This window comes from Tiliqua scincoides, chromosome 3, assembly GCF_035046505.1.
Source record: "Tiliqua scincoides isolate rTilSci1 chromosome 3, rTilSci1.hap2, whole genome shotgun sequence".
NCBI classification, from domain to species: Eukaryota; Metazoa; Chordata; class Lepidosauria; order Squamata; family Scincidae; genus Tiliqua; species Tiliqua scincoides.
In genome coordinates this window covers 216,738,883-216,766,015 of record NC_089823.1, presented here as the reverse complement: position 1 = coordinate 216,766,015, position 27,133 = coordinate 216,738,883, and the positions used below count along the sequence as shown (strand labels likewise).

Genomic DNA, 27,133 nt, shown 5'->3' with positions numbered 1-27,133 from the left:
TATTTTTTTTAAGTGGAATTCTGTTTTCCCCCCCTTTTCGTCTTCAACATTCAGGCTGCATCGCTCTCTATTTTTTTTAAAAAAATCCAAAGTGTAGTGATGGGTTATCTCCTTTTTTCCCCCCTGAGGTGCAGACTTCCTCCTTGACATTTTAAAGACCGGCTTTTCACAACGCTGTGTGCACATGTGGCGCCCTGAGGATTTTAATCATCATACTTGCATGCATGTCTCATACCCCAAGTGGTCACAGCTCTTGCATTTCCACAATAGCAGCTGCACTGAGCAGAGCCTTCCAGGTTGCCTGTCAGACTGGGGATTTCTTTTCCTCCCCTCCCACCTACCTTTGGAGTAAAGTTGTTCAGCATCACCGTTTGGATTTTTTGTTTTAATCTTCCTGAATCCACGCTATGGAGAACACAGACTTCATTGCGTTTCGTAATGGGCAGGATTGGCAAAGTTCTTCAATACTTCTACAGATTGCGTTGCAAATATTTTATCCCTGGGGACGTGAGTGAGTTCAGGCTTTGCTTTGGGGAGAATTTCTGTTCCTTCTGCCAATAATGTATAACAGTAACACATTTAATGGCAGACCTCGAAGTATATAAAAATCTAAGTCCAGAAAAAGGTAAGGATTTTTAAAAATATATGTATCAGAAGTATATTGTGGGAATATGATGTGTGCATACCTTTCAGTCTTTGAAAGAGGGCATGCATGCTTAAAACTATCTCTATTATATATACTAAGTGAACACTTTGTCATTTTAATTTACATTTATATTACAAGTTACATGTTTCTCTGTAGTTGGATGTCGACAGCAGGCTGTGAAATGATCAATACCATACTCATACTCTAGGGATTGACTCTTTTATTCATTCAAGAATCTGTTTCCTCATTTAATTTGCATTGCTACAAGGTTGCAGACAAAAATCTTTGTGTGCAAGTGAAATGTACTGGTAGTCATGCACGGGGGTACCAGTTCTCACCCATATGTGAGTGCAGCTCTTTGCTCCCCTTGAAAGCCTCAACAAAGGATTGGGGGTCTTTCTGGATTGGTGTGTGCTACAGCAAAAAGGTTTGTAGTCGGGGGGGGGGGGGGGGAATTGACACCCCATCTGTGCATGAGCAGAAATACTTTCCACTGAGATATTTGGATCTAATCATTTGGAAAGATTTCAGAATGATTGTTATTTTGTGAACAAACTTTTCCTTCTACACACTAGCATTTCTACATCTCATTATGTGCCATTGTGAATGAAAAACAATTGCTTGTTACCCAAAATATTCTTAGTAAATTCATCAGCCATCCATTTTCTATATTCTGGTAGAAAATGGTTAATTAGTTTTGAAGTGGAGTATAATGAGTAGCTAGTGTATGTAACGATTCCACCTGTTATACACAATATCCTGAATTAGTGTTCATTAGCAGCAAGATGAGGCATTAAGTCTGGGTTTGTCAAAATTACAATCTCACTTTTAATTAGCTCAACAAGAGATCATCTCTTCATTAAAGGCACTTAGATGTCTCATTGGCTGCAATGAGGACAGAATTTTCTTCATGGTACAGCACACTTGTTGCAAAACGTTGGTAGGGTTGCGGGAAGGGAAAACCCAGCTTGTTGACCTTCCTGCTCTTTCTTTGCACACCTGTTTCTGAAAACTGTGTTAAAGTTAAATTACCAGATGTTTTATTCAGAGTGCAGATGTTTCACTTGCTTTAGAGAGATAACTCATCTTGGATTTTCTCTGTAGTGTTGCCAAGGTAGGCACAAAACAGATTGTGGGGAGATCAGTGGGTCAGACTCCACACTTGTCTTGACTGTTAACCCAGCCGTGCCCACCTAGCCCAGCATGACTGTAAGCCTTGGGTGTCTTGATTAAAAGTGGGAAGGCTGGGTAGAAATACCTCCGGTAAAATATATAAATAAGCATTCAGTGAAGAAGAAAGGCTACTTACTGCTTGTGTTTGTAGCATGTGAAATGCATAGGTGGATGCCACATACAGCTTTGTAGGACAGTGCATGACTTGCATTGCAGGGTGAGTCACAGGTACCTCCCTTTGAAGGATCTTGGAAAGCAGAAAGACTGCCTAGGAATGGTTCCCCATTAGAGTAGAGAACACTGGGCTGAATGGACCAGTATTCTGATTTAATATAAAGAAGTTACCTTTCATTCTCTAAAGCAGTGATTTTCAATCTTTTTCATCTCATGGCACGCTGACCATTGACTAAAATGGTCAAGGCACACCACCAGGTTTTGGACAATTGACAAGGCACACCATGGTGCCAGTGGGGGCTCACATCTCCCACTGGCCCTATTAATAAACGACCTTCCCCCAAATTCCTGTGGCACACTCGTGGACCACACGCAGCACACCAGTGTGCCACAGCACAGTGGTTGAAAATGGCTGTTCTAAAGACACGTTGCTTTGCCCTGACTCTCCCCAAATGATCTGTTTCACCCTAGTGTGTCTTGTCTTTAATTTCAATTTCATTTCCATTTATTAGATTGTAAGCCTGTGGGTAGGGCCCCTGTTCTGTTCTAGGCGCATGCCTAGAGGACGTAGTGTATTTGACTTCCACAAACTGTGTTCATATTTTTGGAGTCCTCTTGTGGACTGTATGCAGAGAGCTTGGGGATTAATTTCATGCATATGCTAGAGCAAACGAGGGCAACCCGCCAGCCCATCTGTCCTTTGCAGCATTTTATAAGGTAATGGATATGTGAATTAGAGTTTAATAATTGAGGATTAGCTCTGTAAAGGGGCAGCTTTGCTGAAGTCCTGAAAGTTGTGGAAGGAGGGAGAAAGAACGAACCCGAATCACAGGAATTTCCTTTTACAGGTGAGAGTTAAGTGACTTAAAAATGTGTGCCTCTCAACAAACACGTTTCAGACGGATACACTTTCCGTTGCAGGTGGCTCAAAAAGTAATTTTGTAGCTTTTTTTTACTCAGCTAAATATAACCTCAAGCCTAACTTTATATTATTTCCCAATTATTTACATATCTCTATAAGTGGCATTGTCAATGCTGTAACGATGAGAAGGCATTTCTCCTTTTGCCAGGAGAAATGAGCAAGGAATGTTCAGTCAGAACCCCCTCATCACGTTCTGCCCACCTGCAGACCAGTCACCCGTGCTTTTCATTTACGCCACTCACGTAACTTGTACTATAGTTTTAACGAGATGAGTTGAACATTGATCTCTGCTTGACTGCTTCTGTTTAACCACCTAGATGGAGAATCCAGAAGTCTGCATAGTTTTTAGATCACTTCATAAATCATCAAGCTGTGGGTGACTGTCAATTGTGTGAAAATATCAAGAGGCAGTTAATTCCCTTTTTTACTTCAGTTTTATTTTGAAATAAATCTTCTAGTCCTCATGGTTGAAGAGAAACATTGCACAAAGAGGCAGGAGTATAATTCTGCTGCATTGGAATTGAAAATGGTCTGGTTGGGTCTTTTTCTGGTGATAGGGTAGCCCAGTGGTTCACAAACTGTGTTGCGACGCCCCAGCCAGACAGCCTTGGCTGCTTCCTCCTTAAGGGGTGGGGGGAAGACAGCGACGCGATCCCCAGGGTCGTGTCACTAAGGAGGGTGCAGGGGCTGGCATGTACTTACCAGTCTATGCAGCAGCTTTCTGGGGGTCCTGTGTGACCCTCCGCAGGGTTCCCCGAATTTTAGAAACTGAAAGTGGAGCAATTGTGACCCGCTTCCTGTTTGCTTCACTTACATTTTCTGAAGGTTGGGGAGCCCTGCAGAGGGTCGCGCAGTGCTTCCTGCACCCCTGGGAGCTTACTGCAGGAACTGGTAAGTACATACTAGCCTTTGTGCCCCCCCCAGCAATGTGATCCTGGGGATTGCGTTGCTGCCTTCCCCCCGCCCCGCTGCCTTTCCCCCGCACACAGGGGTTTTCACGTTCTCTGGCAGTTTGAGAACTGCTGGGGTATCCCTTTGGTGCTGGGTGTATATCAGCCCCTTTTCCTTTCCAGGACACCTTCTGTAGTTTACAACTTTAATCCAGTCCTCATTTTCCAGGGCGTAAGCTCCATTGAACATAGTGAGACTTACTTCTCAGTAGACATGCACAGGATTGCATAGTAATATACAGTATTAGTGCTTCATACATCCTCACAGCTTCCCAGTGCATTTATTTATTGCAACATTTGTGAACTTTTCAACCATAATGAATTCTCAGAACAGTTCATAATAACGAGATCAGGTGGCTATGTGAATCTTATGGCTTGCATAATTAAAAGTCTGGAATTTCTGGTGATGGTGGTGGTATCAGTGATGGTATCATTTATTTATTTATTTATACAGGTATTTATATACCACCTTTCTTTGGTCGTCAGTTTCTCCTCAGACTTTAATCCAAGGCGGTTTACATAGGCAGGTTGTTCTAAACCCCTGTAGGGATTTTTACAATTGAATAGTTCTGGTCTTTCATAGAACTCCTCCTTCCAGCTGGATTCCTTCCCGGTCTGGCCGGGAAGTATCATGTGTCATACTCATCATGAGTATCATCATGAATATCTTACTCATCACATGAGTATCATGTGACTCATGGCTCTGTTTCCTTGAATGGTAGTGTTGGCAAAAGGGACAGATTTTTTTCTCCAGAGTCCTGAGCCAAGTATTGCTGTTGATGCTCTGGGCAGATGTTATCACCTGGTCTCAGCCCTTGGAACCCTCAGAGCAATGGCTGTTGGAGGTATTTGGGACTACAGTGATAGTCTTTTCCCATGTCCTCTTGATGGTGCTGGAAGTGGCAAAAGGACGTCCTGAGGGGTGAATGTTAATCCAGAGCCTTCAAAACCTCACGCTGGCGAAACTTAATTGTGTTGCATATTTGGGACAATATACACATACTTTGCTATGTTTCCAGTTTAAGTAGAACTTGATTTTATCCACTCATTTAAAGCAAATAAGGCTTCTTTCCGAATAAACAGGAGTGTTAAGAATGCTAATCCATTTGTACCATGCTTTTCCACCAGGGAATTTGCTCTGGGAAAACTAATTCAGTTCTCATAACACTCACATGAACTGAGTTAGGCTGAGAGAGAGAGAGAGAGAGAGAGAGAGAGAGAGAGAGAGAGAGAGAGAGAGATCATAGCAGTAGGTCTAGACACCTCCATGTGTCTGACCTTCACGTGCTCATCACAGTGTGCTCATAGAGGTTGCATACTTGTGGATAAGAATGAAGCTGTACACTAGAAAAATGGGGTTGTACATATTAGGCAATTTCTGCCTATCTACATGAACATGTTGTGACCTAAAATAGTGTTTTAATCATTTTTATATTTAACATTTTTAGTATTGCTTTAAGTTTAAATTTAATTTGTGTTGGTTTTTATTTTGTAAGCCACCTTGAGTGCCCTTGAGTGTGGGAGAAATAATTTAATAAATACTGTAAATTTGAAGATCAGGTGTGGGTATGGGGGGGGAGCAGCTGCGCAATTTCTGACCCCTTCCACCGCCACCATCAAGAAAAGAACGTCATCTGGCAAAAATTCACCAGTGGGTTCATTGCTTTGTCAGTGGAACAAAATCTCTTTCCAAGCTTCCATACCATACTTGGTTTTCAATGTCAAGATATAAATACAATAAAGGTCAGTGCTTTAAGGGGGGGAGGGGGGATAATTGCCTGAGGGAGCTGTCAGCTGCACTGTTATTTTTATTTTCTGGTAACTGGGGAGTTCACAACATGGTTATCTGTATTACATATGTAAACAAAATTGTACTAGGAATTATGTTGGTGAACACTACCAAGGTTGAAAGTTTACCATTCAAAAAATTTTGGTAACAAATTAGGTCCAGCAAGCTCTATCTGCTCATTTCATGAACAGTCATTTAGGACTGAACACAGGGCCCCCAGAAGGGACTTTGGTGATTTCTTTCAAACAGTGCACCAACACAAACATGGTTAATGCAAACCAGGTTCCCTCAAAATCACTTCAGAACCTTTTGCCAACCTTGGTTTAGCCATCAACTGTGATTTGCATCTGTGTACATGTAACCATTGTTTGAGAGAGAGAGACAATGTTTAATCTGGGCCATGAAAGTAAATGCTGGTAACTGCAGCCTCCTAGATGTTCAGGATCAGGGTGAACCCGCTTATGTCAGGAGCAGAGTTTGTGACTCCTGCCCATTTCAGCACTGTGCTTCCAAAGGATACATTACCGTTTGCAGGGGAGTGCATATCTGATATTGCATTAAAGAAAGCACACAGATGTCTTTAACCTGCAGTGAACCCTTCATCTTGAGCTCACTACATTTTTAAAACCCAGTGGTTTAAAAACTCAGCCTCTCATACATAGTCATCCAGGATGAAGAGACAGAAACTTAATGCCAGAGACTGTGATTTGTAGGCAGGTTTGAACTTTAGTTCCTCTTGGTTTTTAAAAATGGAAAATAAAACATAATTTTATTTATATCTGAGCACCGCTGCAGGGTAGTTATTGGCCTTTTACAGGCCACTGACTGATGTGGGAGATAGATTTTTTAGAGAAACACTGAAAACTCGTTCAGTGATGGCATGTACATTTTAAGGCCAGAGGAACTCAGCAATTAGGGCAGTAGTTCCTAAATGTACTGCTGCTGTGGTGCCCTTTGTCCGTGGCACCCTGTCACAGTGGCGTCATCGCATAAGACCTTGTATGATCTTGGCCCAGCAAGCTGGGAAAAGGCCTCACGGTGACCCTGTGAGTGCACCATGGCACCTTTGGGAACTACTGGATTAGGGTGTCGGGTTAGCATTGAGGAGACCCAGGTTCAAATCCCCACCCAGGCCAAAAGCGAACTGAGTGATCTTGGGCCAGTCACTGCCTCTCAGGTTAACCTGCTTCGCAGGGTTGTTTAAGGTTGTTGGTTTTCCAGTATTGGCTTGGAATGGCATCAGTCTCCAGGTGACTCATGAAAGCAATCCTGGAGATTTTAACAGGGTCTCCTTGGCTTAAGAACATTTAAAAAAAATTGGGAAAAGTCCTAGAAATAGTTTTGGTCAGACCGAGGGCTCTTAGGAGGATAACACTGGAGGATGGGAAATCCAGCAGTGTATGCTGCCCTTAGCTCGTTGGAGGAAGGATGGGATTAAAAAAATGTAAAGATGTAAATAGTTGTAAAAATAGCTTTGTAATACAGGTTGAGCCTGTTTATCAGCAGGGGTTCCACTCCTAGACCCCCCCCCCATGGATACTGAAAACCACAGATAACAAAAACTGCAGTTTTTGAGCTCTGAATGTTACCAGAGCCGTTTTGAGCTTCCGAGAGAGAGCATGTGTGACCTCTCCAAGGCTCAGAATACTGCCTGGAGAGTGACTTCTGGTTTTTGCCGAAAACTGGAAGTAGCTTTAAAAAGGCTCCAGGAGACATTCTATGTCTCTCCAAGGCTCAGAAAGCCTCCCAGATGCAGCTGGAACAAGGTTCTGGTCATGATTGGGAGGTATCATCTGGGGAGCCTCAGCATCCAAAGTGAGGTAAATCCACCGATGCCAAATCTGCGGATAAAGATGCCCCACCTGCGCTTTGCAAAAATAATGTAACATTTCGCCCTTTGGTTGGCATGGCTCTTGAACCTTCAGGTCCTTTTGATGTAGATCCTTTGATGCAATTATCCCCCGTGTACTGGGTTTCCACCTGAGTAGCCTTCTTGAAGGCTGTTGCTGGTGTCTCTTTATGCATCAGTACATTTGAGACTGGTGAATCCTTCCAGTGGGTCTACTTTCAAAGGCAGTATGCTTGAACCTCTAACTCAGCACTTTTCCTTTTAAGAGCATGCCTGCTTTGTGAGTTCAAGCTTGAATAGAGCCTTCTCACTGGGCTCCTTTTGTAGCAAAGAATATCATTTCTTCCTTTGCCGTCTGGGCTCTCTTTGAGATACTATGAATATTATAGTGCCAGGAGCTTAGGGAAACCCCCAGCAGTGGAAGCTGAGGGCAAAAGCAGGCTCCAGTATTTGAAAGAGATACTGAAATTAACCCTACGTGTTCTTGTGAAGAACTATTAAGCAACCTTTATTTCACTGACCTTAGGAAGTGCCGTATTTTTCGCTCCATAAGACGCACTTCCCCCCCCCCAAAAGTGGGGGGAAAAGAGTGTGCGTCTTATGGAGCGAATACTGGGGGCAAGGTCTGCACCGGGGGCAAGGTCCTCATTTGCGCAGGCACCACAGGGGGAGGGCAGGCTTACTTTAAAAGTAAGTTTTCCTCCTCTAAAAACTAGGTGCGTCTTATGGTCAGGTGCGTCTTATGGAGCAAAAAATACGGTATTTTAAGCACATTCAAAGTGCATTTAAATATTCACATAAAAGTAAGATTAAATACAAATGATTTATAATGCAAGAAAACACAATACAAGGCAAATACGATTATATGTATCTTCCAAATTTGTCACAGGCTAATGACAGCTTAGTCTGGTTGCTCTTGCCTCCATTATTCATTCTGGTGTCTTTAGTCTGGTTGCCTGACAGGCTCTGTTGTCTTGTTCCTTCAGGGCAAGATGGCTATTTAGTGGTGGTGGTTCAGGAATAGAGGCCACGGATGCTCCGTCTACCAGGAGGGAGCTGGGTAGTGGAAGGTTTTACCAGCCTGTTCTATCTTTTCTTCTCCCCTTGGGGCAAGGTGGTTTTAACTATTCTGTGGTTTTCATCGGACAGCTCTATAAATAGTACATTAGGAGAAGATTCCCCTGTTGAATTACCACCTGTCTTGAAGCTGTTCAAGGCCAAGATTTCTTTCTGCAAAAAGGTGGCAACCCCCTCTACTAGTGGCCTTCATGAGTGTCTTGCAAACTAGATCTTTCTGCAGTTGATTTGGAACCCTATTTCCATTTTCGTTGGCAACCTTCAGTCTTGAAAGACTATGGTATAAGCCTACAGCACCCGGTATTCCCAAGCAGTCTCCCATCCAAGTACTAACCAGGCCTGACCCTGCTTAGCTTCCAAGATCAGATGAGATTGGGCATGTGCAGGGTAACAGTTGCTATTTCCATAAAATTGCTTTTATACATTACATTGGACAAGTAAGAAGAAATTACACTTACTGCTGATAGTAGCATGGAAGCTGCTTTTACATAGTTTCTTCCCTCACCTTCTACTAACAGGAATGAAGGAACTGTGTATTGAGGCAAAAAATTTGAGAACCATAGAAGCATCAGAGACTGGGTCAGGGAGTTGTGTCATTCTTCCAATGTGATTATTATTATTATTATTATTATTATTATTATTATTATTATTATTATTATTATTATTATTATTATTATTATTATTAAACTTTATTTATATGCCGCCCTTCTCCCCAAAGGGACCCAGGGCGGCTCACAACATATTAAAAACAGATTAAAAACATAATTTAAACACACATAAAAACATATTAAAAACACATTAACATATACCCATAAAAACCATAGTCAGATAAAAAGTCAGATAAAAAGAGCAAAACATAGCAAATCAGAGGAATCAGGCCTGTAAAAATACTAAAAAAGATACAGAAAAGATGTTTAAAAAGGCCATGCACTCAGAAGGCTTCTTTAAACAAAAATGTCTTCAGGCCCCGCCGAAACATCTCAAGAGAGGGAGCCATTCTCAAGTCAAGGGGAAGGGAATTCCATAATGTTGGTGCCACTACTGAGAAGGCCCTATTTCTTGCCGCTGCCCCACGTACCTCCTTAGGCGGCGGCACTTGTAAAAAGGCCTTCTCTGATGACCTAAGAGGACGAGCCGGATTGTACGGAAGAAGGCGATCTCTGAGATACCCTGGCCCAGAGCAGTATAGGGCTTTAAAGGTCAAAACCAGCACCTTGAATTGGGCCCGGAAACGAATGGGCAGCCAATGCAGCCCCCGGAGAAGCGGGCTGACAGAGTCAAACCGCCTAGCTCCAGTGACCACACGGGCCGCTGCATTCTGCACTAATTGCAGTTTCCGATTTTACCCCTCGCATGCATATTTCTACTCCTATGTTACTGCAGAAGTTTGGAAACAACTAAAAAAATTGAAGTCAGACATAATATGAAATCATGGTTTCATGTTGTGTGCACGAATCATGCGCTTCCCCTCCCCTTGCTTCCTTCTGGAGCTTTGGACAAGTTACTGCTTGTTTTGTCTGAATATGGGAAACTATGGTTTTATTCAGCTGGAAAACAGAATGTGGTTTGAACAAACCGCTGTTTCCCATTTCTGAATGAAATGGGAAATGGTGGCTTGTTCCAAACCATGGATGGCAGCTTTAAATGTCCTCCACTTGTGCGTAAAGAACAGAAGAAAAAGTGAGCATGCGTGCTTGGCTTGCCAAGGTTCATTCATACAGCATTAAACTGCAATACTTTGACAGTTATATCCAAACTGGATGGGTAATTTGACCAGCAGAATGTCTGAGGTTAGATTTATTAAAACATAGAAGGAAGATTTTCAAAAATAAGTGCATGATTCATATGCTATACTTGTTTTTCAGTGTACTGAAGTAAGTGAAAATTGTAATTTACTAAGAAACAAATGGGCAGTGCAAGCCTCTGCTTGCTTACTCAGAAGTAAGCCCATTAAATTCAATGGGACTTACTATATCAAATTACCTGAACTTACCAGGTAAGCATAAGACTGAGCAAACAGTGCTCACCATCTTGGGAGGTCTGGTGATGTTTTCATGTTTTGACTTCTGTTTTTCCCTAAGAGGAAGAAAGTGTCCAGCATAATGTATGCAAAAATCTGCAGCTCTGCCAAGCAACATGCAGTACTGGCTGGAATTCCTGCTTACACAGTGGCTCTCTGAGCCTGCATAAGCTGGAAGTGGAACAGATCCTGAGTGGGTTGAGCCTATAGAGAGACCATAGCTCCTGATTTAGTGTGCGGCATTGAACCTCTTAGGCAAGTAGTTCTATTTCTCCTTTATATTTACCCTTTTAGAGTTACAGCAGCATATAGAGCCTGTGCCTGAAAAATGGAGTACTGCCTTTTTGTAAGTCAGAATTCTTTGCACTCTCGAGTTAGCTTGCATGAGTGAAAGAGGCTGATGCAGGACATTCCAGCCCTTTTTTGCCATCATTGTGTCACAGGTTGCAGTCCTAGCCAAGTTTACCTGGAAGTTAACCCCATTGACTATAATTGGACTTACTTCTGAGTAGACATGCATAGGATTGGGCTCTCAGTCACTGTGGGGTGGGAGAAGAGAATGCATTCAAGGTAGAAAACCAATTTCTGTTATAACTCTGGATTTTTACAATTAGGATTATCAAACAGGACAAAAGATGCTTTTACCTGCTCTGGTGGCTTCAGTCTTTGTCATATATTAGTCATTTTTTAAGAGGCCACCAGCCCTTGATGCCTTGTAGAAGCATTGCCACTGAAGTGGTACAAAATGATTATTTTTAACTGGAAGGACACAGGAGTGACTGTTTGATTCCCATATAGTTGACTTGAAGTTATTTTGCTTTTCTTGACCCCAAGGGTCAAGATAGATTGCCCCAAGGGCATTCTACGTAGGGATAGAATGCAGATAGCTTATTGCCACACATTTTGCACTTGCTTTTGCATGCACTTCAGGGTTGTTGAAATCTGTGTTGGGGAATCCAGCATGGCTACGGTGTGCAGGTGAATACCAAACCAGCCTCAATATCAATGGAGGCACAACATTTTTGGATTTTTTACATGTGACTTCTCATCCTATTTAATGGAGTAAAACCTATTGTGTCTCTTAGTCTGAGTTGTCATACCACCTGGATATAGGTGGGGTTTAACGTTAGGCATGTCACTCAGTTCTCTAGCTTGGATTGTGATCTTCAGTCTTCTAAAAGCAAGGTCTCCAGTCTTTGCAGTTCTGGAGATATCATGGAAGTATTACTGTAGTACTCTGTCCATTTCTTCAGTAAGAAGCAAGTCTGCGCTAGCCAATAAGAGGAGGCTGCTGTTATGACTGATGCAGTTGACCAGTGAAGAAGGATAGCTGTTGCTTTTTTCTTAATTGTCCAGAATCGTGGAGAGAAACTATGTGGTGTGAGATAAAGGTCCTCTAGACTAGCAGTATCTTCAAATGATTAAAGGTAAGCTCTAAAAGTTATTATGTACCAATTTCTGGAGTCACTTGAAGTCCCTTTTTCTAGCTCTGGGTCATATTCCCTTTCTTTATGACACGCACCATGGCCTGTGTCTGGGGTCAGCTGCTTTGTGGCTACTCTTGCATTACTGCGAAGTGTTAGACTTGTTGGTCTTTTGCTGATCCTCTGCAGTTCAAAGATTTTTGTTATTAACACTATCTTTAAAGTACAAGATTGATTTTCCTGACAAACAGGATGGTGTATAAGATTCCAATTTTTAGGGGTAAGCGATATGTGATACTAAACCTGCTGTTAATAGATGGATTTAACTTGGGAAGCAAACTGGAAATGTCCCTTTTTCATGTGCTTAGGTCTGAGTCAGGACCATAGCATATGGGAATGCGGGTTAAGCCATTTCTGCAGAATGTTGCATATATGCAACAGGGACCAAATGTGTACACCTGTGGGCTGGGCAAAAATGGGTTAATACTTTTCAGGCCTAATCCTATCAAACTTTCCAGCATTGATGCAACCGTGATGCAGCCCCTTGGTAAAGGGACAGACTTTCCTTCCATGAAACCCCCCCACACACACACACCGTAGGGTGCAGTGTATACCCCATTGGCACGGATGCATTGGTGCTGGAAAGCTGGATAGAACTGGGCCTTTGTGCTGTTTTCTCACTTGAAAATCATCTTCTGAAGAAGCAATAAATATAAATATTGTTGAAACCCCAGCGCATTCTGCTTTATTGCATTCTCTCTTTCCACAGTGGTGAATCCTCAAACTGGAGGATTATTCTTCTCCCTTTATATTTTATGGTTTATATTACCAAATATAATTAATATAGTTAACTATATTACTATAACTCATTTTTGAAGAGTCACTGTTGCAGAAAGTGAAGAAGGTGATATGATGAAACACATCAACAACATTTTATAGTAAACTGGGTTTTATTTGTACAGGTGTGAAAGGTCTTTTTTTCCTCTTTTTTTGGTCTGTTGTTTGGTTCTACTCTTTTTTGGGGGGGGCGTGAACCTTAATCGTTAACATAGTAGTTTATACTATTAAGAATAAGACTGAAACTGCTAAATGATTTTTTAAAAGCAGCATTTAAAAAGAAATGGTCTTGGAGACCTCCTAATGGAAAGGGAACACACAGATGGGGTTCAGCCTTTCAGAAAAATAACTGAGGTAAAAATTCTGATGCAAAACCATCAAATGGAATCAGAAACCACAAACTAGAACAAAACCTGGTAAAATGTGGTGTTGTGAGCTCTTCAGTGATCTTAGGTAGTGTGGTGAACAGGGGCTGGCTTTAGGTCGATTGGACCCAGTCAGACCCCATGTCTGAGGAGGCCCTGTGCTAAGGCAGAGAATGGACTCCCGGCAGCTGACACTTTGCCTATCGGGTCACCTTCTGGCATGGAATTCTTCATGCCAAGGCATCCCAAAGCCAGTACTTCAAGCAGAACTTCACCCTTGGAGGGTCCTCCCTCCGAGTGGCTTGAAATTGAGCCCCCTGGAAGCAATGGTCAGTGATGCAACAACGTTTTTGTGTCACCATCAACCAACTTCTGGGTACCGCCACTTTGTACCCTGCAGCTCCTCAGGCCAGCCATGGTGGTGAAAGTTGTTGTCTTCCACTTTTAGAACCCTCAAGCTAATTGAACTGTTAACTCTTGTACTTGCCTCTCTTGCTGGCAAAGTCAGATGCAGAAAGGCTTCCTATTGGAAAGCTGTTTCCCTTGTGATAGTGGTAATTAAGCTGTGTAAACTCATTAGCCATGTTTGTTTAATAAAGTGACACTGTGCTTGGTGTAATAAAGTGGCCGGGTAGACAACGGCACTTGGCAGTTAGCCATGTTTTAGAATTAAGCAGTTGGGTCTTCTTCCACCACTGACGCAGCTTTGAATAAACATTTTTCAGATTTCATTGGTGGTAGTTCACAAGAATGTCACAGCATAGGAATAGAAGCTGGGAAGGTCCCGGTTAAATTTTGTGTCAACCGCAAGCTCAGTTGGTGGCCTTAGGCAAGACACTATCTCTGGGTCTCAGCTTCCCATCTGCAGTCAAACTGGCGTACCTTATGGGAGACTGTTGCGAAAGGTTACTTGCAAATGTGTCTGAAGTGCTTTGAACATCTGAAGTGTGCTGTAGAAATATGAAGCATTAGAATAATCATCGCTGTGCTGGGCAATTCCCGCTGAAAAGGGACTGGGAGCTAGAACAGGGGTGTCCAAACTTTTTGGCAAGAGGGCCACATCATCTCTCTGACACTCTGTCGGGGGCCAGGGAAAAAAAGAATTAATTTACATTTAAAATTTAAATAAATTTACATAAGTTTACATAAATTAATATACTAGAGGTGGAACTTATATGAATGAATGAAGGTCAACAACAGCTCAAGGCCTATAAAAGGCCTCACACAAGGCAAGGCCGGCCTTTTCTTTGCTGCCGCTACTGCATCACAGATGTGAATCAGCAAGCAGTGGAGAGAGCCCTCATCCCACAGCTAATGTGAGAGGCCCTCATGCTGAGAGCAGTTGCGTCGGGCCAGTGCGGGCTCCAGCAAGTCTCCGGAGGGCCAGAGGCTCATTGGAGACTGGGGTGTCCCTGAGGGCCGCATTGGGAGTCCTCGAGGGCCGCAAGTGGCCCCAGGGCCGTGGTCTGGGCACCCCTGAGCTAGAAGATGGCACATGTATTGCATGTTGCCACACTCAGCTCTTGCCTACTGTGACTGAGTCATGGCATAGAATGCACTTGTGAATTCGTACAAACTGACGTTCTGTCTGAAGCAGGCAGATTTTAGTGTGTGATTTGTTTGCTGTACAATCCAGTGTTTTAGCTGTGCAGCCAGGCTTTCCGCTACACAACAGCAGTTGGTCAGCTTCACAAGCATTGCTCCGCAGCATAGGTGCAATAGCAAATAGCAGAGAAGGAGGGTGGCAGGGCAGGAGGCACCCAGAGGAGCGGGCGCCCGTTTGAACAGAAGCATGCAAGCTGAATTTACTAACTTGCCCCAGAAAAGCAGCAACCTTTATTGATTCTGCAAAACTCATGCACATATCCTGACAATCAAAGAGGTGGGAGGAACTAAATTGCATCATGTCCGGTCCTATGTTGCAAGAACTTGTCCCACAATAGCCTCCATAGATCAGTCCATACAATGGACTCGCCATCTACCTCTGAAAGTCATCCTCTAGGCCAGGGGTGCCCAAACCCCGGCCCTGGGGCCACATGCGGCCCTCAAGGCCTCTCAATGCGGCCCTCAGGAAGCCCCCAGTCTCCAATGAGCCTCTGGCCCTCCAGAGATTTGTTGGAGACCGCACTGGCCTCACGCAACTGCTCATAGCATGAGGGCGACTGCTTGACCTCTCACATGAGCTGTGGGATGAGGGATCCCTCCACTTCTTGCTGTTTCACGTCTGTGATGAAGTAGCGGCAGCAAAGGAAAGGCCAGCCTTGCTTTGTGCAAGGCCTTTTATAGGGCTTGAGCTATTGCAAAACCTTCATTCATTCATATAAGTTCACCTTTAATATATTCATTTCTGTAAACTTATGTAAATTTATTCAAATTTTAAATATAAATTAATTCTTTTTTTCCCCCGGCCCCACACTGTGTCAGAGAGATGATATGGCCCTCCTGCCAAAAACTTTGGACACCCCTGCTCTAGGCCTTGAGCTGCTAGAAGAACTGAAGTGCCTAGGGTGGGAGATAGAAGCACCTTCTCTCTACAGGTGTTCCCCGTATCCAAGGGGGATGGGTTTCAGCTGCCACCATGGATACTGAAACCACAGATAGCAGTGTACCCTACAAAAAGTGGTTCACAAATTCCCCCCGTTTGCATAAATGACTTGTCTGTCTCCAATTGCAGCAAATGTGGAATTAATTGGCATTGACGTGATGATGTCACTGCCAGTTACTTCTGAGTTTTTAGCAGCTGAAGTCACTTGGCAGGCTCAGGCAGCAGGAGTGGTGCCTCCACAGGGTATGACGGTGGTTTTCAGTCTCCCTGCACCCAAACAGTCATGTCGTGGAGACCTGCCAGGTTGTTGTTTATTTGCAGTCCCAGGCAGGTAGCAAACCGAGAAGACTATAAAACAATTAGCAGATCATAATTTACTGTTAGTGGGATATGACTGGCATGGAGGGTCATAAAATGTGCAAAAGAGTCTTCCGGTAAATCTGTACCCAGCGGTCCTTATGTAAATATTGCTGTGCACAGGGATCTCTTCCACCAAACTGATGCTCAGCAGTTTCAGTTCAATAGTACTGATTGATGGTGATTGGGGAGGACAAACTTGGCAATATGCTGCAAATAAGTGAAAAATTAGGTTCTGGGATGGCTTCTCTCTTCAATGCATGATGATAGCATTGCCTCCTGCAGCGTAGGTGGGAGTTCAAACAGATCATACCCACTGCAGGTGAAGCAGTGGTCCTAATTCTTGTTCCCACTGTCTGTCCATTATTTTTAATCCAATTCCCTCCCCTACCCCAAGAGTTCAGGATATCGTATGCGGCCAACAACCCTGTGAGGTAGTTTATGGCATATTCCTGTTCCCCTTCTGCACCAATGGAGTGCATGCTTCGCCAGTGCAGACTGCTGCAAACATGATATAAAGCACATTGCGACCACGCAGATTCCAGGCCCAATGGAGGGAAGGCCTGTGCTGTCCCACTGGTGCCAATGTAGGGAGCTAAGTTCCTGCCAGGCAATGCGGGGGGGAGGAGGACGGGGATGGGTGGATCGAGACTGGGAGGGGAGGGGATGGCAACGCCGACGCGCATCATATCCTATCCCCCTTTCCAGTCCTTATTAGCCAACATGGATCCACTTGAACTTGCATCAGTGATTTTGCTAGTATGGGTCCAACTAGACCCATTGCACCAGCTGGAACTTTTTCCAGGCAAGGGAATGAATGTCCCCTTACCTTGAGGAGACATGCAAAATTCCCCTGCAGGATGCAGCGCAAGCCTGCATGTGCCGCTGCATTGATGGGGGGGAGGGATTTAATGAGGACTGAAAGATACTGTTTTCCTAAAGCCACTCAGTGAATGTCTGGGCCAAGCAAGGATTCAAACCTGGATTTTTTTAAGGTCAACCATCTAGCCACAATGTCACATTCCCATGTGTTAAGGAAATGGAATGCCTGCTTTTTTTTTTTTTTTTTTTGCCATTTTTTTTCTTTTTTTGCCATTTTTTTTCTTTTTTGCCATTTTTGAAATATTATTTTTCATGCAGTTATTTCTGATGAATGAAAGGTTTGTAGAAATAGATCCTGTGCAGACAATTGTATCTCACCACAACATCTAAAAATCAAACTATCTGAACAGCAAAACTGTCACTGCTAAGATTTTAGAAATTATGTGAATATAGTAGTGGATAGGGTATTACACTGGGGAGACCAGGCTTAAAAATTCTCACTAAACCCTGAAACTCACCGGGTAATCTGAAGACAGTCACTGTCTATCTTCCTAACACGTAGATAGGCTTTTTCCTGTTGCTCCCACTGGACTGTGATGACAAGGTATATGAAATGACCCTAAGATTGAAGTAAAATGAGAAATCCTGTAAAGAGCTGTAAAGAGCAGAATACTAGCCAGTCCTGTACGCATGTTTGTTTTGTATTAATAAATAATTTGCTGTCCTTCAATATACACAATGCTTGGTATTACAGTAGAACCCCCAAAGTTGACCACCTCTCTATATTGACCACCTCCTTAAGTTTACCTAATTTTCACAGTATGGACAGACACTGCATATACACTATGGGAGACCAACCTCTCTATATTGACCACCTCCGTAAGTTGTATCTTGACCACTTCGACCATTGCACAGAGTATTAATTTGCTCTCCGTAAGTTGTCCACTGAATGTAATACTGTGGGCCTGTGTTTTGTCTGGTTTGTCCCATCTTGGAAAAGCAAGAAGCCACGTGATAATCCCTCCCCTATGCCTGCTAGTGCATGTGCGAAAGGGTTTTTATAGGTGGGCACACTGCAAATACCCGACAGACCTGCGCAGGCTGCCGATTGTACCTGTGTCCTTTCACTTTGTTTCCCATCACCAGTGCATTACTTTACACTTATATTGAAACACAACTCTTTATTTTGCTGCCTGTTCTCCCGGTTTGGAGAGATCCTTCTGGAGCACTTCACAATCCCTTCTGATCTTCACCACTCAGAAAAGTTTAGTGGCATCCACAAACTTGTCCACCTCCCTGCTTATCCCTGTTTCCAGGTCATTTATGAAGATGTTGAAAAGCACCAGCCCCAGGAGAGATCCTTGAGGCACTCCATTTTCCACCTCTCTCCACTTTTTTTGTCAATTGCCCATTGGCACCCACTCTCTGTTTCCTGGTCCTCAACCAGTTCCCAATCCATGATGGGACCTGTCCTCTTATTCGCTGACTGTGGAGTTTTCTCAACAGCTTTTAGTGAGGGACCGTATCAAACACCTTCTGGCATTTAGTGAATCTGAGGAGACCCAGTGGAGGCCAGGCAGCCTAAGTAAAAAAGTGTTGTTTGTTTTTTTTAGCTGTTGGGGCTATGTGACATTCTACATGCTATGGGCTGGCAAGGGATAGCATTGGTCCGCCTGTCTGCTATGAAACCAAGCATTTGTTTTAACTTACAATTTTTTTAAGCTTATGAATTTTCAGGGTTTTTTTAAAACACTGATTGTGGGCTGTTTATTCTCTGTCTCTTGATATAGATGATATAAATAGTAAGCATCACAAGAGGATCAATTCTCATTGATATTTGCAATAAAACTTTTTAAAAATCCAATCTAAATAATAACTTTTCCGAGTGGTAAAGACCAGAAGTGATTGTGAGGAAGGATCTCTCCAGACTGGCAGAATGGGCAGCAAAATGGCAGATGCGCTTCAATGTCAGTAAGTGTAAAGTCATGCACATTGGGGCAAAAAATCAAAACTTTAGATATAGGCTGATGGGTTCTGAGCTGCCTGTAACAGATCAAGAGAGAGATCTTGGGGTGGTGGTGGACAGGTTGCTGAAAGTGTTGACCCAATGTGCGGCGGCAGTGAAGAAGGCCAATTCTATGCTTGGGATCATTAGGAAGGGTATTGAGAACAAAACAGCTAGTATTATAATGCTGTTGTACAAATCTATGGTAAGGCCACACCTGGAGTATTGTGTCCAGTTCTGGTCACTGCATCTCAAAAAAGACATAGTGGAAATGGAAAAGGTGCAAAAGAGAGCGACTAAGATGATTACGGGGCTGGGGCACCTTCCTTATGAGGAAAGGCTACGGCGTTTGGGCCTCTTCAGCCTAGAAAAGAGGCGCCTGAGGAGGGTCATGATTGAGACATACAAAATTATGCAGGGGATGGACAGAGTGGATAGGGAGATGCTCTTTACACTCTCACATAATACCAGAACCAGGGGACATCCACTAAAATTGAGTGTTGGGCGGGTTAGGACAGACAAAAGAAAACATTTCTTTACTCAGCGCGTGGTCGGTCTGTGGAACTCCTTGCCACAGGATGTGGTGCTGGCGTCTAGCCTAGACACCTTTAAAAGGGGATTGGACAAGTTTATGGAGGAAAAATCCATTATGGGGTACAAGCCATGATGTGTATGCGCAACCTCCTGATTTTAGAAATGGGTTATGTCAGAATGCCAGATGCAGGGGAGGGCACCAGGATGAGGTCTCTTGTTATCTGGTGTGCTCCCTGGGGCATTTGGTGGGCCGCTGTGAGATACAGGAAGCTGGACTAGATGGGCCTATGGCCTGATCCAGTGGGGCTGTTCTTATGTTCTTATAACTTGGCCTTGCATTTGTTGTCCTGGGAGCTAAGCATGATAATATTTAAATGCCTTTCCCCCCTGTATGTTGACCACCTCCCTATGTTGACCAATTTCATCCAGTCCCTTGGGTGGTCAACTTAAAGGGGTTCTACTGTATATGGTGCCTTTTAGAATGAAGAAGAACAGGAAAAGTATGTCAGAAATAAAACAGCAAATAGCAGCAATATCCAAACAGGATTGAAATGCCAGGGTGGGAAGGCCTTACTGAAAGGGCGTCAAATTAGCCAGACTTGTGTCCCCGGGGAAAATATTTCACGGAGAGGCACTCTTTTCTCCCTGGTCATCACATGCCTTGCCTCAAATGGGGAGGGTCTCCCAAGATGTCCTTGGTGTAGGACTCTTTCATATTGGAGTGTGTTGAAAATAGCCCATCCAGGAGTACCTTTTGGAATAAGAGCAGGGTCAATCTTTCCTCATTTTGCGCTTAAAGCTGGAACTCAACTATACGCTGTACTACTCAGCTGACTGGTAGAACTTGTTGTGCCTGGTGTCTTTGGAAACTGACCCTAGAACGTCTGACAGTGTTTCACATTTGGGGTGTTGTGTAGCAGTTAAAAAGCCCTGTACTTTGCTCATTTATATTGTTTAAAAAAAACAACAAAAAACAGGTAGAGAATGTGTGAGTGTTTATTTATTTGAAGCAAATGTTCCAAGCGTTATTTGAAGCACACTGCCATACATGCTCCAGAGAATAGCTCTTTGACTTGTGTGCCTGCCACATCTTGATGCACAGCTAATAAAGTGCAAGCGTGCCTATTTTTATGCACCGCCGGCGATGCATTATTCAAAGGGATGCATAAACTGCTTAGAAATGGGGCTTACATGGGGAACGGCTGCAGAGGGGTCAGTGTAACAGCCGTGTTATCCGGGTGACTCTATAATGCCAAGTGCCTGTAGCAAGACAATCTCGGGATGTTAAAAGACCTCATTTTACATGGGGATAACTGACAACTGGAAGGTGGTATTGGCTGTTGCTGTGACTGGGCAGATTAAGAGTGCTTTTCACTCGCCAAAGCCATGTGTGGGTTACTACTCAGACTTGCAGCTTAGTGGGTCCCAGTCCAGCAGCTTTTGATTTCCTCGGCGCTGGGAAGCATAGCTTTGTCAGGTGGAATAAATATCAACTGCCTGTCATAAAGCATCTGAGCAACATCTGGACCTCTCACGCTCCAATGGCTTCTATCCTAGCATCGGAGATGTACCATGTGGTGGGGAGTGTTGCAACTTCAGAGCAATGCCACCTGGCCCAAATGGGTTTGTACCTGTTGTTTTGGAGTTTTGGACCCCAAGAACTTCCTGGTGATTAGGGAGCCAGAGGGCAAGGGGCGTGATAGCTGCAGCTGTGAGATTTTAGCAGATGTTGCTGGTGCTCTGATCTGTTTTGTTTCAAGAGATTATTTGAAAGCAGCAAAATAATGTGCTATGATTTGTTCAGGCATGGTCGGCAAATGGATGTCTCATTTTAACAGCAAGCACTAATTATTGTTGTGGCAGCTGATTTTGGGTGATTCATTTTTTAGATAGCAAGACTCTCCTTTTAAGTTCAACTGTCAGTCAAAATAGCATTTTTGATGGCTAAATACATGTGTGGCAACCTGATTTTATGTTTTGAGAGTCCCACCAAACCTGGTGAGACTTACTCTGAAGTAGTTGCGTGAAGGATTCTAGCCATGCAGTCCAATCTTATAACATGTTAGTTAACTTACTGAGTTCTGTCAGTAGTTCTGTTACTACTTCAGTGGGCATGTAGGTAAGTAAGCCTTAATACTTAAAAAAAACAAGCAAAAAAAGAGCATTATGTGAACTGATAGTAAGGTGAGGCTGCACATTCACAGAAAGGAACCCATTTTCTGTAGACATGTTTTGAGAAAATGTAACAACTTAGGCTGCTGTGATGTGTGAGAAATGTTTGATAATGCAATGTGAAAGTGCAGGCTGAAACAGGCTGTGTCTTGGCTTCCAAAAGCTGGCAGATTTGCTTAACTAATCTAGAAATATTTGCAGTCAAAATGCAAATATTAGAGCCCAATCCTATGCCTGTCTTCTCAGAAGTAAGTTCCATTGTAGTCAATGGATCTTACTCTCAGGAAAGTGTGGACAGGATTGCAGCCTTGGAATATAAAGATCTTTTGTTATTTTGTTGAGCCCAAGCAGAAAGTCACTTCTTTGGGTTCTCCTCCTCCTTTATAAAGTCATCGGTCATTTCCTATTAGCAGAATAAAGCAGTCCTATGAATTGTTATTTAAAAAAAAAAAATTGTTTTTTCCCCCCTCTTTGGAATCTTAGAGAAAAAGTCACAAACCACTCAAAACTGTACCTGTATTGGTTTAAGTGTGTCGGTAATTGTGTCATTATGGAGTTTTTGGAGCAATTGTGTTTAGACGAAGATACCCTGGTACAGAAGCTCCACTTTGGTGCAAACATAGAGCTCAGAAGGGCTAGTTGCATATGATGTTGTGCCTGTACATGTTTTTGCATCAATGACTGTACCTGAGTTCACATACAAAGTGAAGCCTGAGACGGGACCTCTCAAAAGTAAGGTCCAGATTGTGCATACCTCTCAATAAACATTGAACATAATGTGCATAGATGTTCATGCGTACAATGTAATGTGTGGATCATCTTAGAGCAAATAGTGAATCCTGCTATTTTCTTGAGAATCAACATTTCTGTCCATATGCACAGCTCCACTGTATATGCCAAGTCCCCATGTGACTGATGATAACAGGTGGCCTCTGCTACCACGAAGCTCTCTTTGAGCACTGGAAAGCTGTTCCCTTTGAGCATTGGTGTTTGGTTAAGATCTAGAATTTGGCAACTATATTTGTGTATCTGTGTCCTTAAAAAAGTACATGTCTGCAAAGGTGGAGTTTCTCTTGGTGATTATTAGGCATACCAAACATGTTCCTATGGAATATATGCAGTGTATTAATATAACCCACTTCAGGGTTATACTATACTCAGGTCCTGTTATGTAGCTACTAAACAGATTGGTAGGTTCACTTGTGAATTTGTTCTGACGAGGCTCAGTTCATGGTTAGGCTATTATTTAGTGTTGTATGATTCTCGTCCAGTTTATGGATGCATTTTCAAGATCACCCAGTGTAAACATTACCATGTAAACAACCAGGGTGTTTAAAAGAGGAATGAAAGAGTGACTTTTCCCCTTTTTCTTCATGCTCCTTATGAGTCAATGGGTGAGGTTAATCCTGATTAATGGAGCTTTATGAAGCTTGGGATAGTGGTTACTCTAGATCAATTGATTCATAGGAGTGTGCTCTCCTGTATGTGTGGAGTGTTACCAGGTCAAGATCTGAGAGTATTGTTGTCTTTTATAATTTCCATACAAGGAAAAATTTCACAGTGCAACACTTTCCTGTAAGGTTCTTGCCAGTAGAAGAAGTTGGACCTGATGGAAAGTACAGCACCTTCTAGGACAAGGAATCTTAACTGGGGGTCCATGGAGGGCTTCAGGGTGTCCGTGAACCAGGAGCAAATAATTTTTGTGTGTGTGTTTTAAGTGCATTTTTCTGAGAAAGGGCCCATAGCTTTCATCAAATTGTTAGAGAAGCCCATGACCCAGCAAAGTTTAAGGTTCAACAAACTGCTGTAGGACTACTTTGTGTATGGCACAAACTGATAGCCATTTCAGAAATGTACTGCAGTGTCTAATTTCCTATTTTCCGCTCATGATTACCAGATCCTTTGCCGTATCACAGCTGCCATTTTGCAATGATTTATTTTTGTTATTGTGGCACCAAAAGTTGGTTGTGAGAAAAAGATTTGAGCCTTTGGGTATATATTTATACATCAACAAAGAGGGAAAAAAGACAATTTCCAAAAATGTCTTTAGTAACATGCTAGACTAGAGGCTTGCAATACAACCTTACTCTCTCTGTATAACATAATTCAAGCCAATTATGTTTCTCTTGTTTAGCAAAAATGGACTGTCATGAGCACATGACCCCTTTATTCATTAACTGAAATGTTACTCTCAGAAGTTTCTCTATTATGACAGGACACCAGCTTGATGAACAATTGTGGCAGGGGGGGCTGGACTAGATGACTTCGTAGGTCCCTTCCAACTTTATGATTCTATGAGTCAGCTTTAGAATTAAAGATACTTTTATCCCCTCCCCCCTGGGTAAGGCAAGTAGCCCTGCAATGGGGCTACTTGATTCTGTGGCAACCCTTGGGCTGCCGTAGAGTCTCTGTGTCGGGCCCACAGAACAGGAGCAGAGGATTCGAAGCTCCTCCGGTCCCGCCTCCCCCCTGCCTCACTCCTTCCCCCAGCACGCCTCCTCCCCACCCTCCCCCTGGTCTGGAATGCTTCCTCCCCACCTCCCCCCCCTTGCCTCCAGCTACCTCTCCACCATCTGGTGTTTTGGGCGACTGCAGAGCAGCAGTAGTCCACCGGCACTGGCGCTGGGCTAACACTGGTGCTGAACCGATGCTGATGGCTGCAGATGTGCCTTACAGCATGTTTGCAGCAGTCAGCACCAGCAGTAAGAGCTCAGGATTGGGCTTTAAGTCAATGCCTAATGAGTTATGAGATACAGTACCTATGTTTTCAGTGAAGTGATGCATTGTCTTTCAGTTGGACATGAATGTGTTGCTGTATTGTAGAAGAAAATATGTGTATACTAGTTACAGTTTGCCAACCCATCTCACTCTAATATTATAAAGGTTTTAATGTATAAAAACTGATACAGTATACTAATTCCCCCAAATTTATTTCACGTAAGAGCAACATTGAAAAGATTATATACTAATGACTTTGTCAATTGCTACTCCAGCGGGGTCACTTCTGAAATTTAGCAGAGTAACATGGAGCTTCTAGTTTAATGTACTGTAATCGCCTTTTTCAGTGGAAAGATGCATGAGCGTAATGCAGTCTGGGACTCAGATGGTTAAGCTGAAAAATGGAGCCAAAGGTCTGGTACGCCTCTTTTACCTTGATGAACACAGAACTTGCATCAGATGGAGGCCATCCAGGAAAAGCGAAAAAGCAAAAAGTAAGTTAATCTGTGAACTCGTGCAATTTTGGATTCTCTCCTTGAATTTGCATATTTATGGGATGTGTGATTCCATAACCCTGTTAACTTAAGAACATAAGAACAGCCCCACTGGATCAGGCCATAGGCCCATCTAGGGAGGTGCCAGCGCCCTGTCTCAAAGTAATTCATCTTCATCTGCAGCACTCCAACAGAGGCACACCTCATTTTCTGCTGCAGAGGCCTTTCTTAGTGAAAGTCCAGCCAGTCCACTCACACCTTTTTAAATGATGTAACTTGCTGTGACATCAGATAAGAAGCATTTCGAAGCCCTTTAAAACAGAACAGCTATTACAGCCTCTCCTGCCTAGAGAATTCATATGCTCAACTGATTCATGGACAAGAGAATACATAGCACAAAGCAAGGTGCTTGATGCCCTTTAATTTTTCCCCCCCTAATGTCCCTTTTGTCTTTTGCAGTCATAATCGACTCTATCTACAAAGTTACTGAAGGCCGGCAGTCAGAAATATTCCATCGCCATGCAGAGGGCAACTTTGATCCAAGCTGTTGCTTTACTATTTACCATGGGAACCATATGGAGTCGCTGGATCTGATCACCTCTAACCCAGAGGAAGCTCGCACTTGGATCACTGGGCTGAAATATCTGATGGCTGGGATCAGTGACGAGGACTCTCTTGCTAAAAGACAAAGAACGCATGATCAATATCCTTTCAAGAAGTTTTACTGTGGTTCTCAAGTGACCCTGCCTGGTCCATTGCTGAGGACCCTCAAGGATCCTCAAGGTTCAGGATCTGCCTGGGCTTTCCCCCCAGTCCAGTTTAGAAAATACAATTTTAAGCATTTGCCTAAAGTTATGTCTTTTCACTTACAGTAGTGATTGATGCCTCTGGAGGCACCAGTAATGCCATCCCAGCTTAGTTTCTTTCCTGTAGCACCTTCACCACAATGTCCTTCTAATAGTTGTTTGCTAGTGTTTCGGTAACAGGGTCATTGCATCCTGGACAACTGTGTTTCAGCCAATTGAATCCTGGTCATTGGCATCCCTGGATATTGTGGCCATTTTTAATTTTTGTTTTTTTGCATTCCAGACATTTGTGTCCTAATATACGTATATTTAGATTGGATGTACTTTTTATTTTTAAAACACAAAGGTAGGATTGGGGTTAAAAAAAAAAAAAAACTGATGTGAATGTCCAGGGACACCAATGACTGGGACACATTTGACAGGGACACAATCGTCTAGGACAGGGGTGTCCAAAGTTTTTGGCAGGAGGGCCACATCAGCTCTCTGACACCGAGTCGGGGGCCGGGGAAAAAAAAGAATTGATTTACATTGAAAATTTGAATAAATTTACATAAGTTTTCATAAATGAATATATTAAAGATGAACTTATATGAACAAATGAAGGTCTTGCAATAGCTCAAGGCCTATAAAAGGCCTTGTACAAAGCAAGGCTGGCCTTTCCTTTGCTGCCGCTGCTGCATCACAGATGTGAAACAGCAAGCAGTGGAGGGAGCTCTCATCCCACAGCTCACACGAGAGGTCAAACAGTTACCCTCACGCTGAGAGTAGTTGCACTGGGCCAGTGCTGGCTTCAACAAATCTCCGGAGGGCCAGAGGCTCATTGGAGACTGGGGGCTCCCTGAGGGCTGCATTGAGAGGCTGCGAGGGCCGCAAGTGGCCCCCGGGCCGGGGTTTGGGCACCCCTGGTCTAGGACACCAATATCCTAGTCCCAATGTTTTTTTCTGCATCTTTTAATAGCATGAAGGCTTTTGTACAGGGGAAGCTTTTGTTTTGCTATGTAAACTGCACCATGAGCTTTTTCAGGTTGAAAAGCGGTACAGAAGTATTCTTATTTTTGCTTATTACCTTATTATGTTGATAAACTCTACCCAATTCATTTTTCCTCCTGCTCACTTTCAGGACAAGGAAAGGCAGTTCTACCGACTCAGTGTTGATTTGCTTTTGGTAGTCCTGCAAAGGCACAAAACAGTTTTAAAACAGAAACTTGATAGGAAGTGAAGGGCAGTCCTTCCTGGCTCTCCTCTGCAATGAAAGGCTAGAATTTTTGACTCTCCCTACAAATGAGCAAAGTAAGGCATCTATCTCTGGTGGCAGAACTGGGAATCATTACAGAATGCCCAAGTGTTAGTTATTGTTATGTTTTTTATTCCCAGGGCATTCTGGATCCTTGTCCGAAACCTGCATACTCAGACGTGCATGCACCTGGATTGTGATAAACTCTAGTAGCCTTTCA

The 27,133-nt window shown here is 43.3% G+C and overlaps 1 protein-coding gene and 1 pseudogene across 1 annotated transcript in view; one reads left to right on the top strand and one right to left on the bottom strand.

Annotated features, from left to right (window-relative positions):
* The window catches only part of PLCH1 (phospholipase C eta 1), a 126,195-nt gene that overhangs the window by 28,874 nt on the left and 70,188 nt on the right, over positions 1-27,133 (top strand). Inside the window, exons 2-3 of the mRNA XM_066620633.1 lie at positions 24,727-24,873; positions 25,333-25,576. Of these exons, the coding sequence (XP_066476730.1) occupies positions 24,727-24,873; positions 25,333-25,576 (391 nt within the window). The remainder of the gene's footprint in view (positions 1-24,726; positions 24,874-25,332; positions 25,577-27,133) is intronic.
* On the bottom strand, positions 8,866-8,985 carry LOC136647215 (5S ribosomal RNA; annotated as a pseudogene).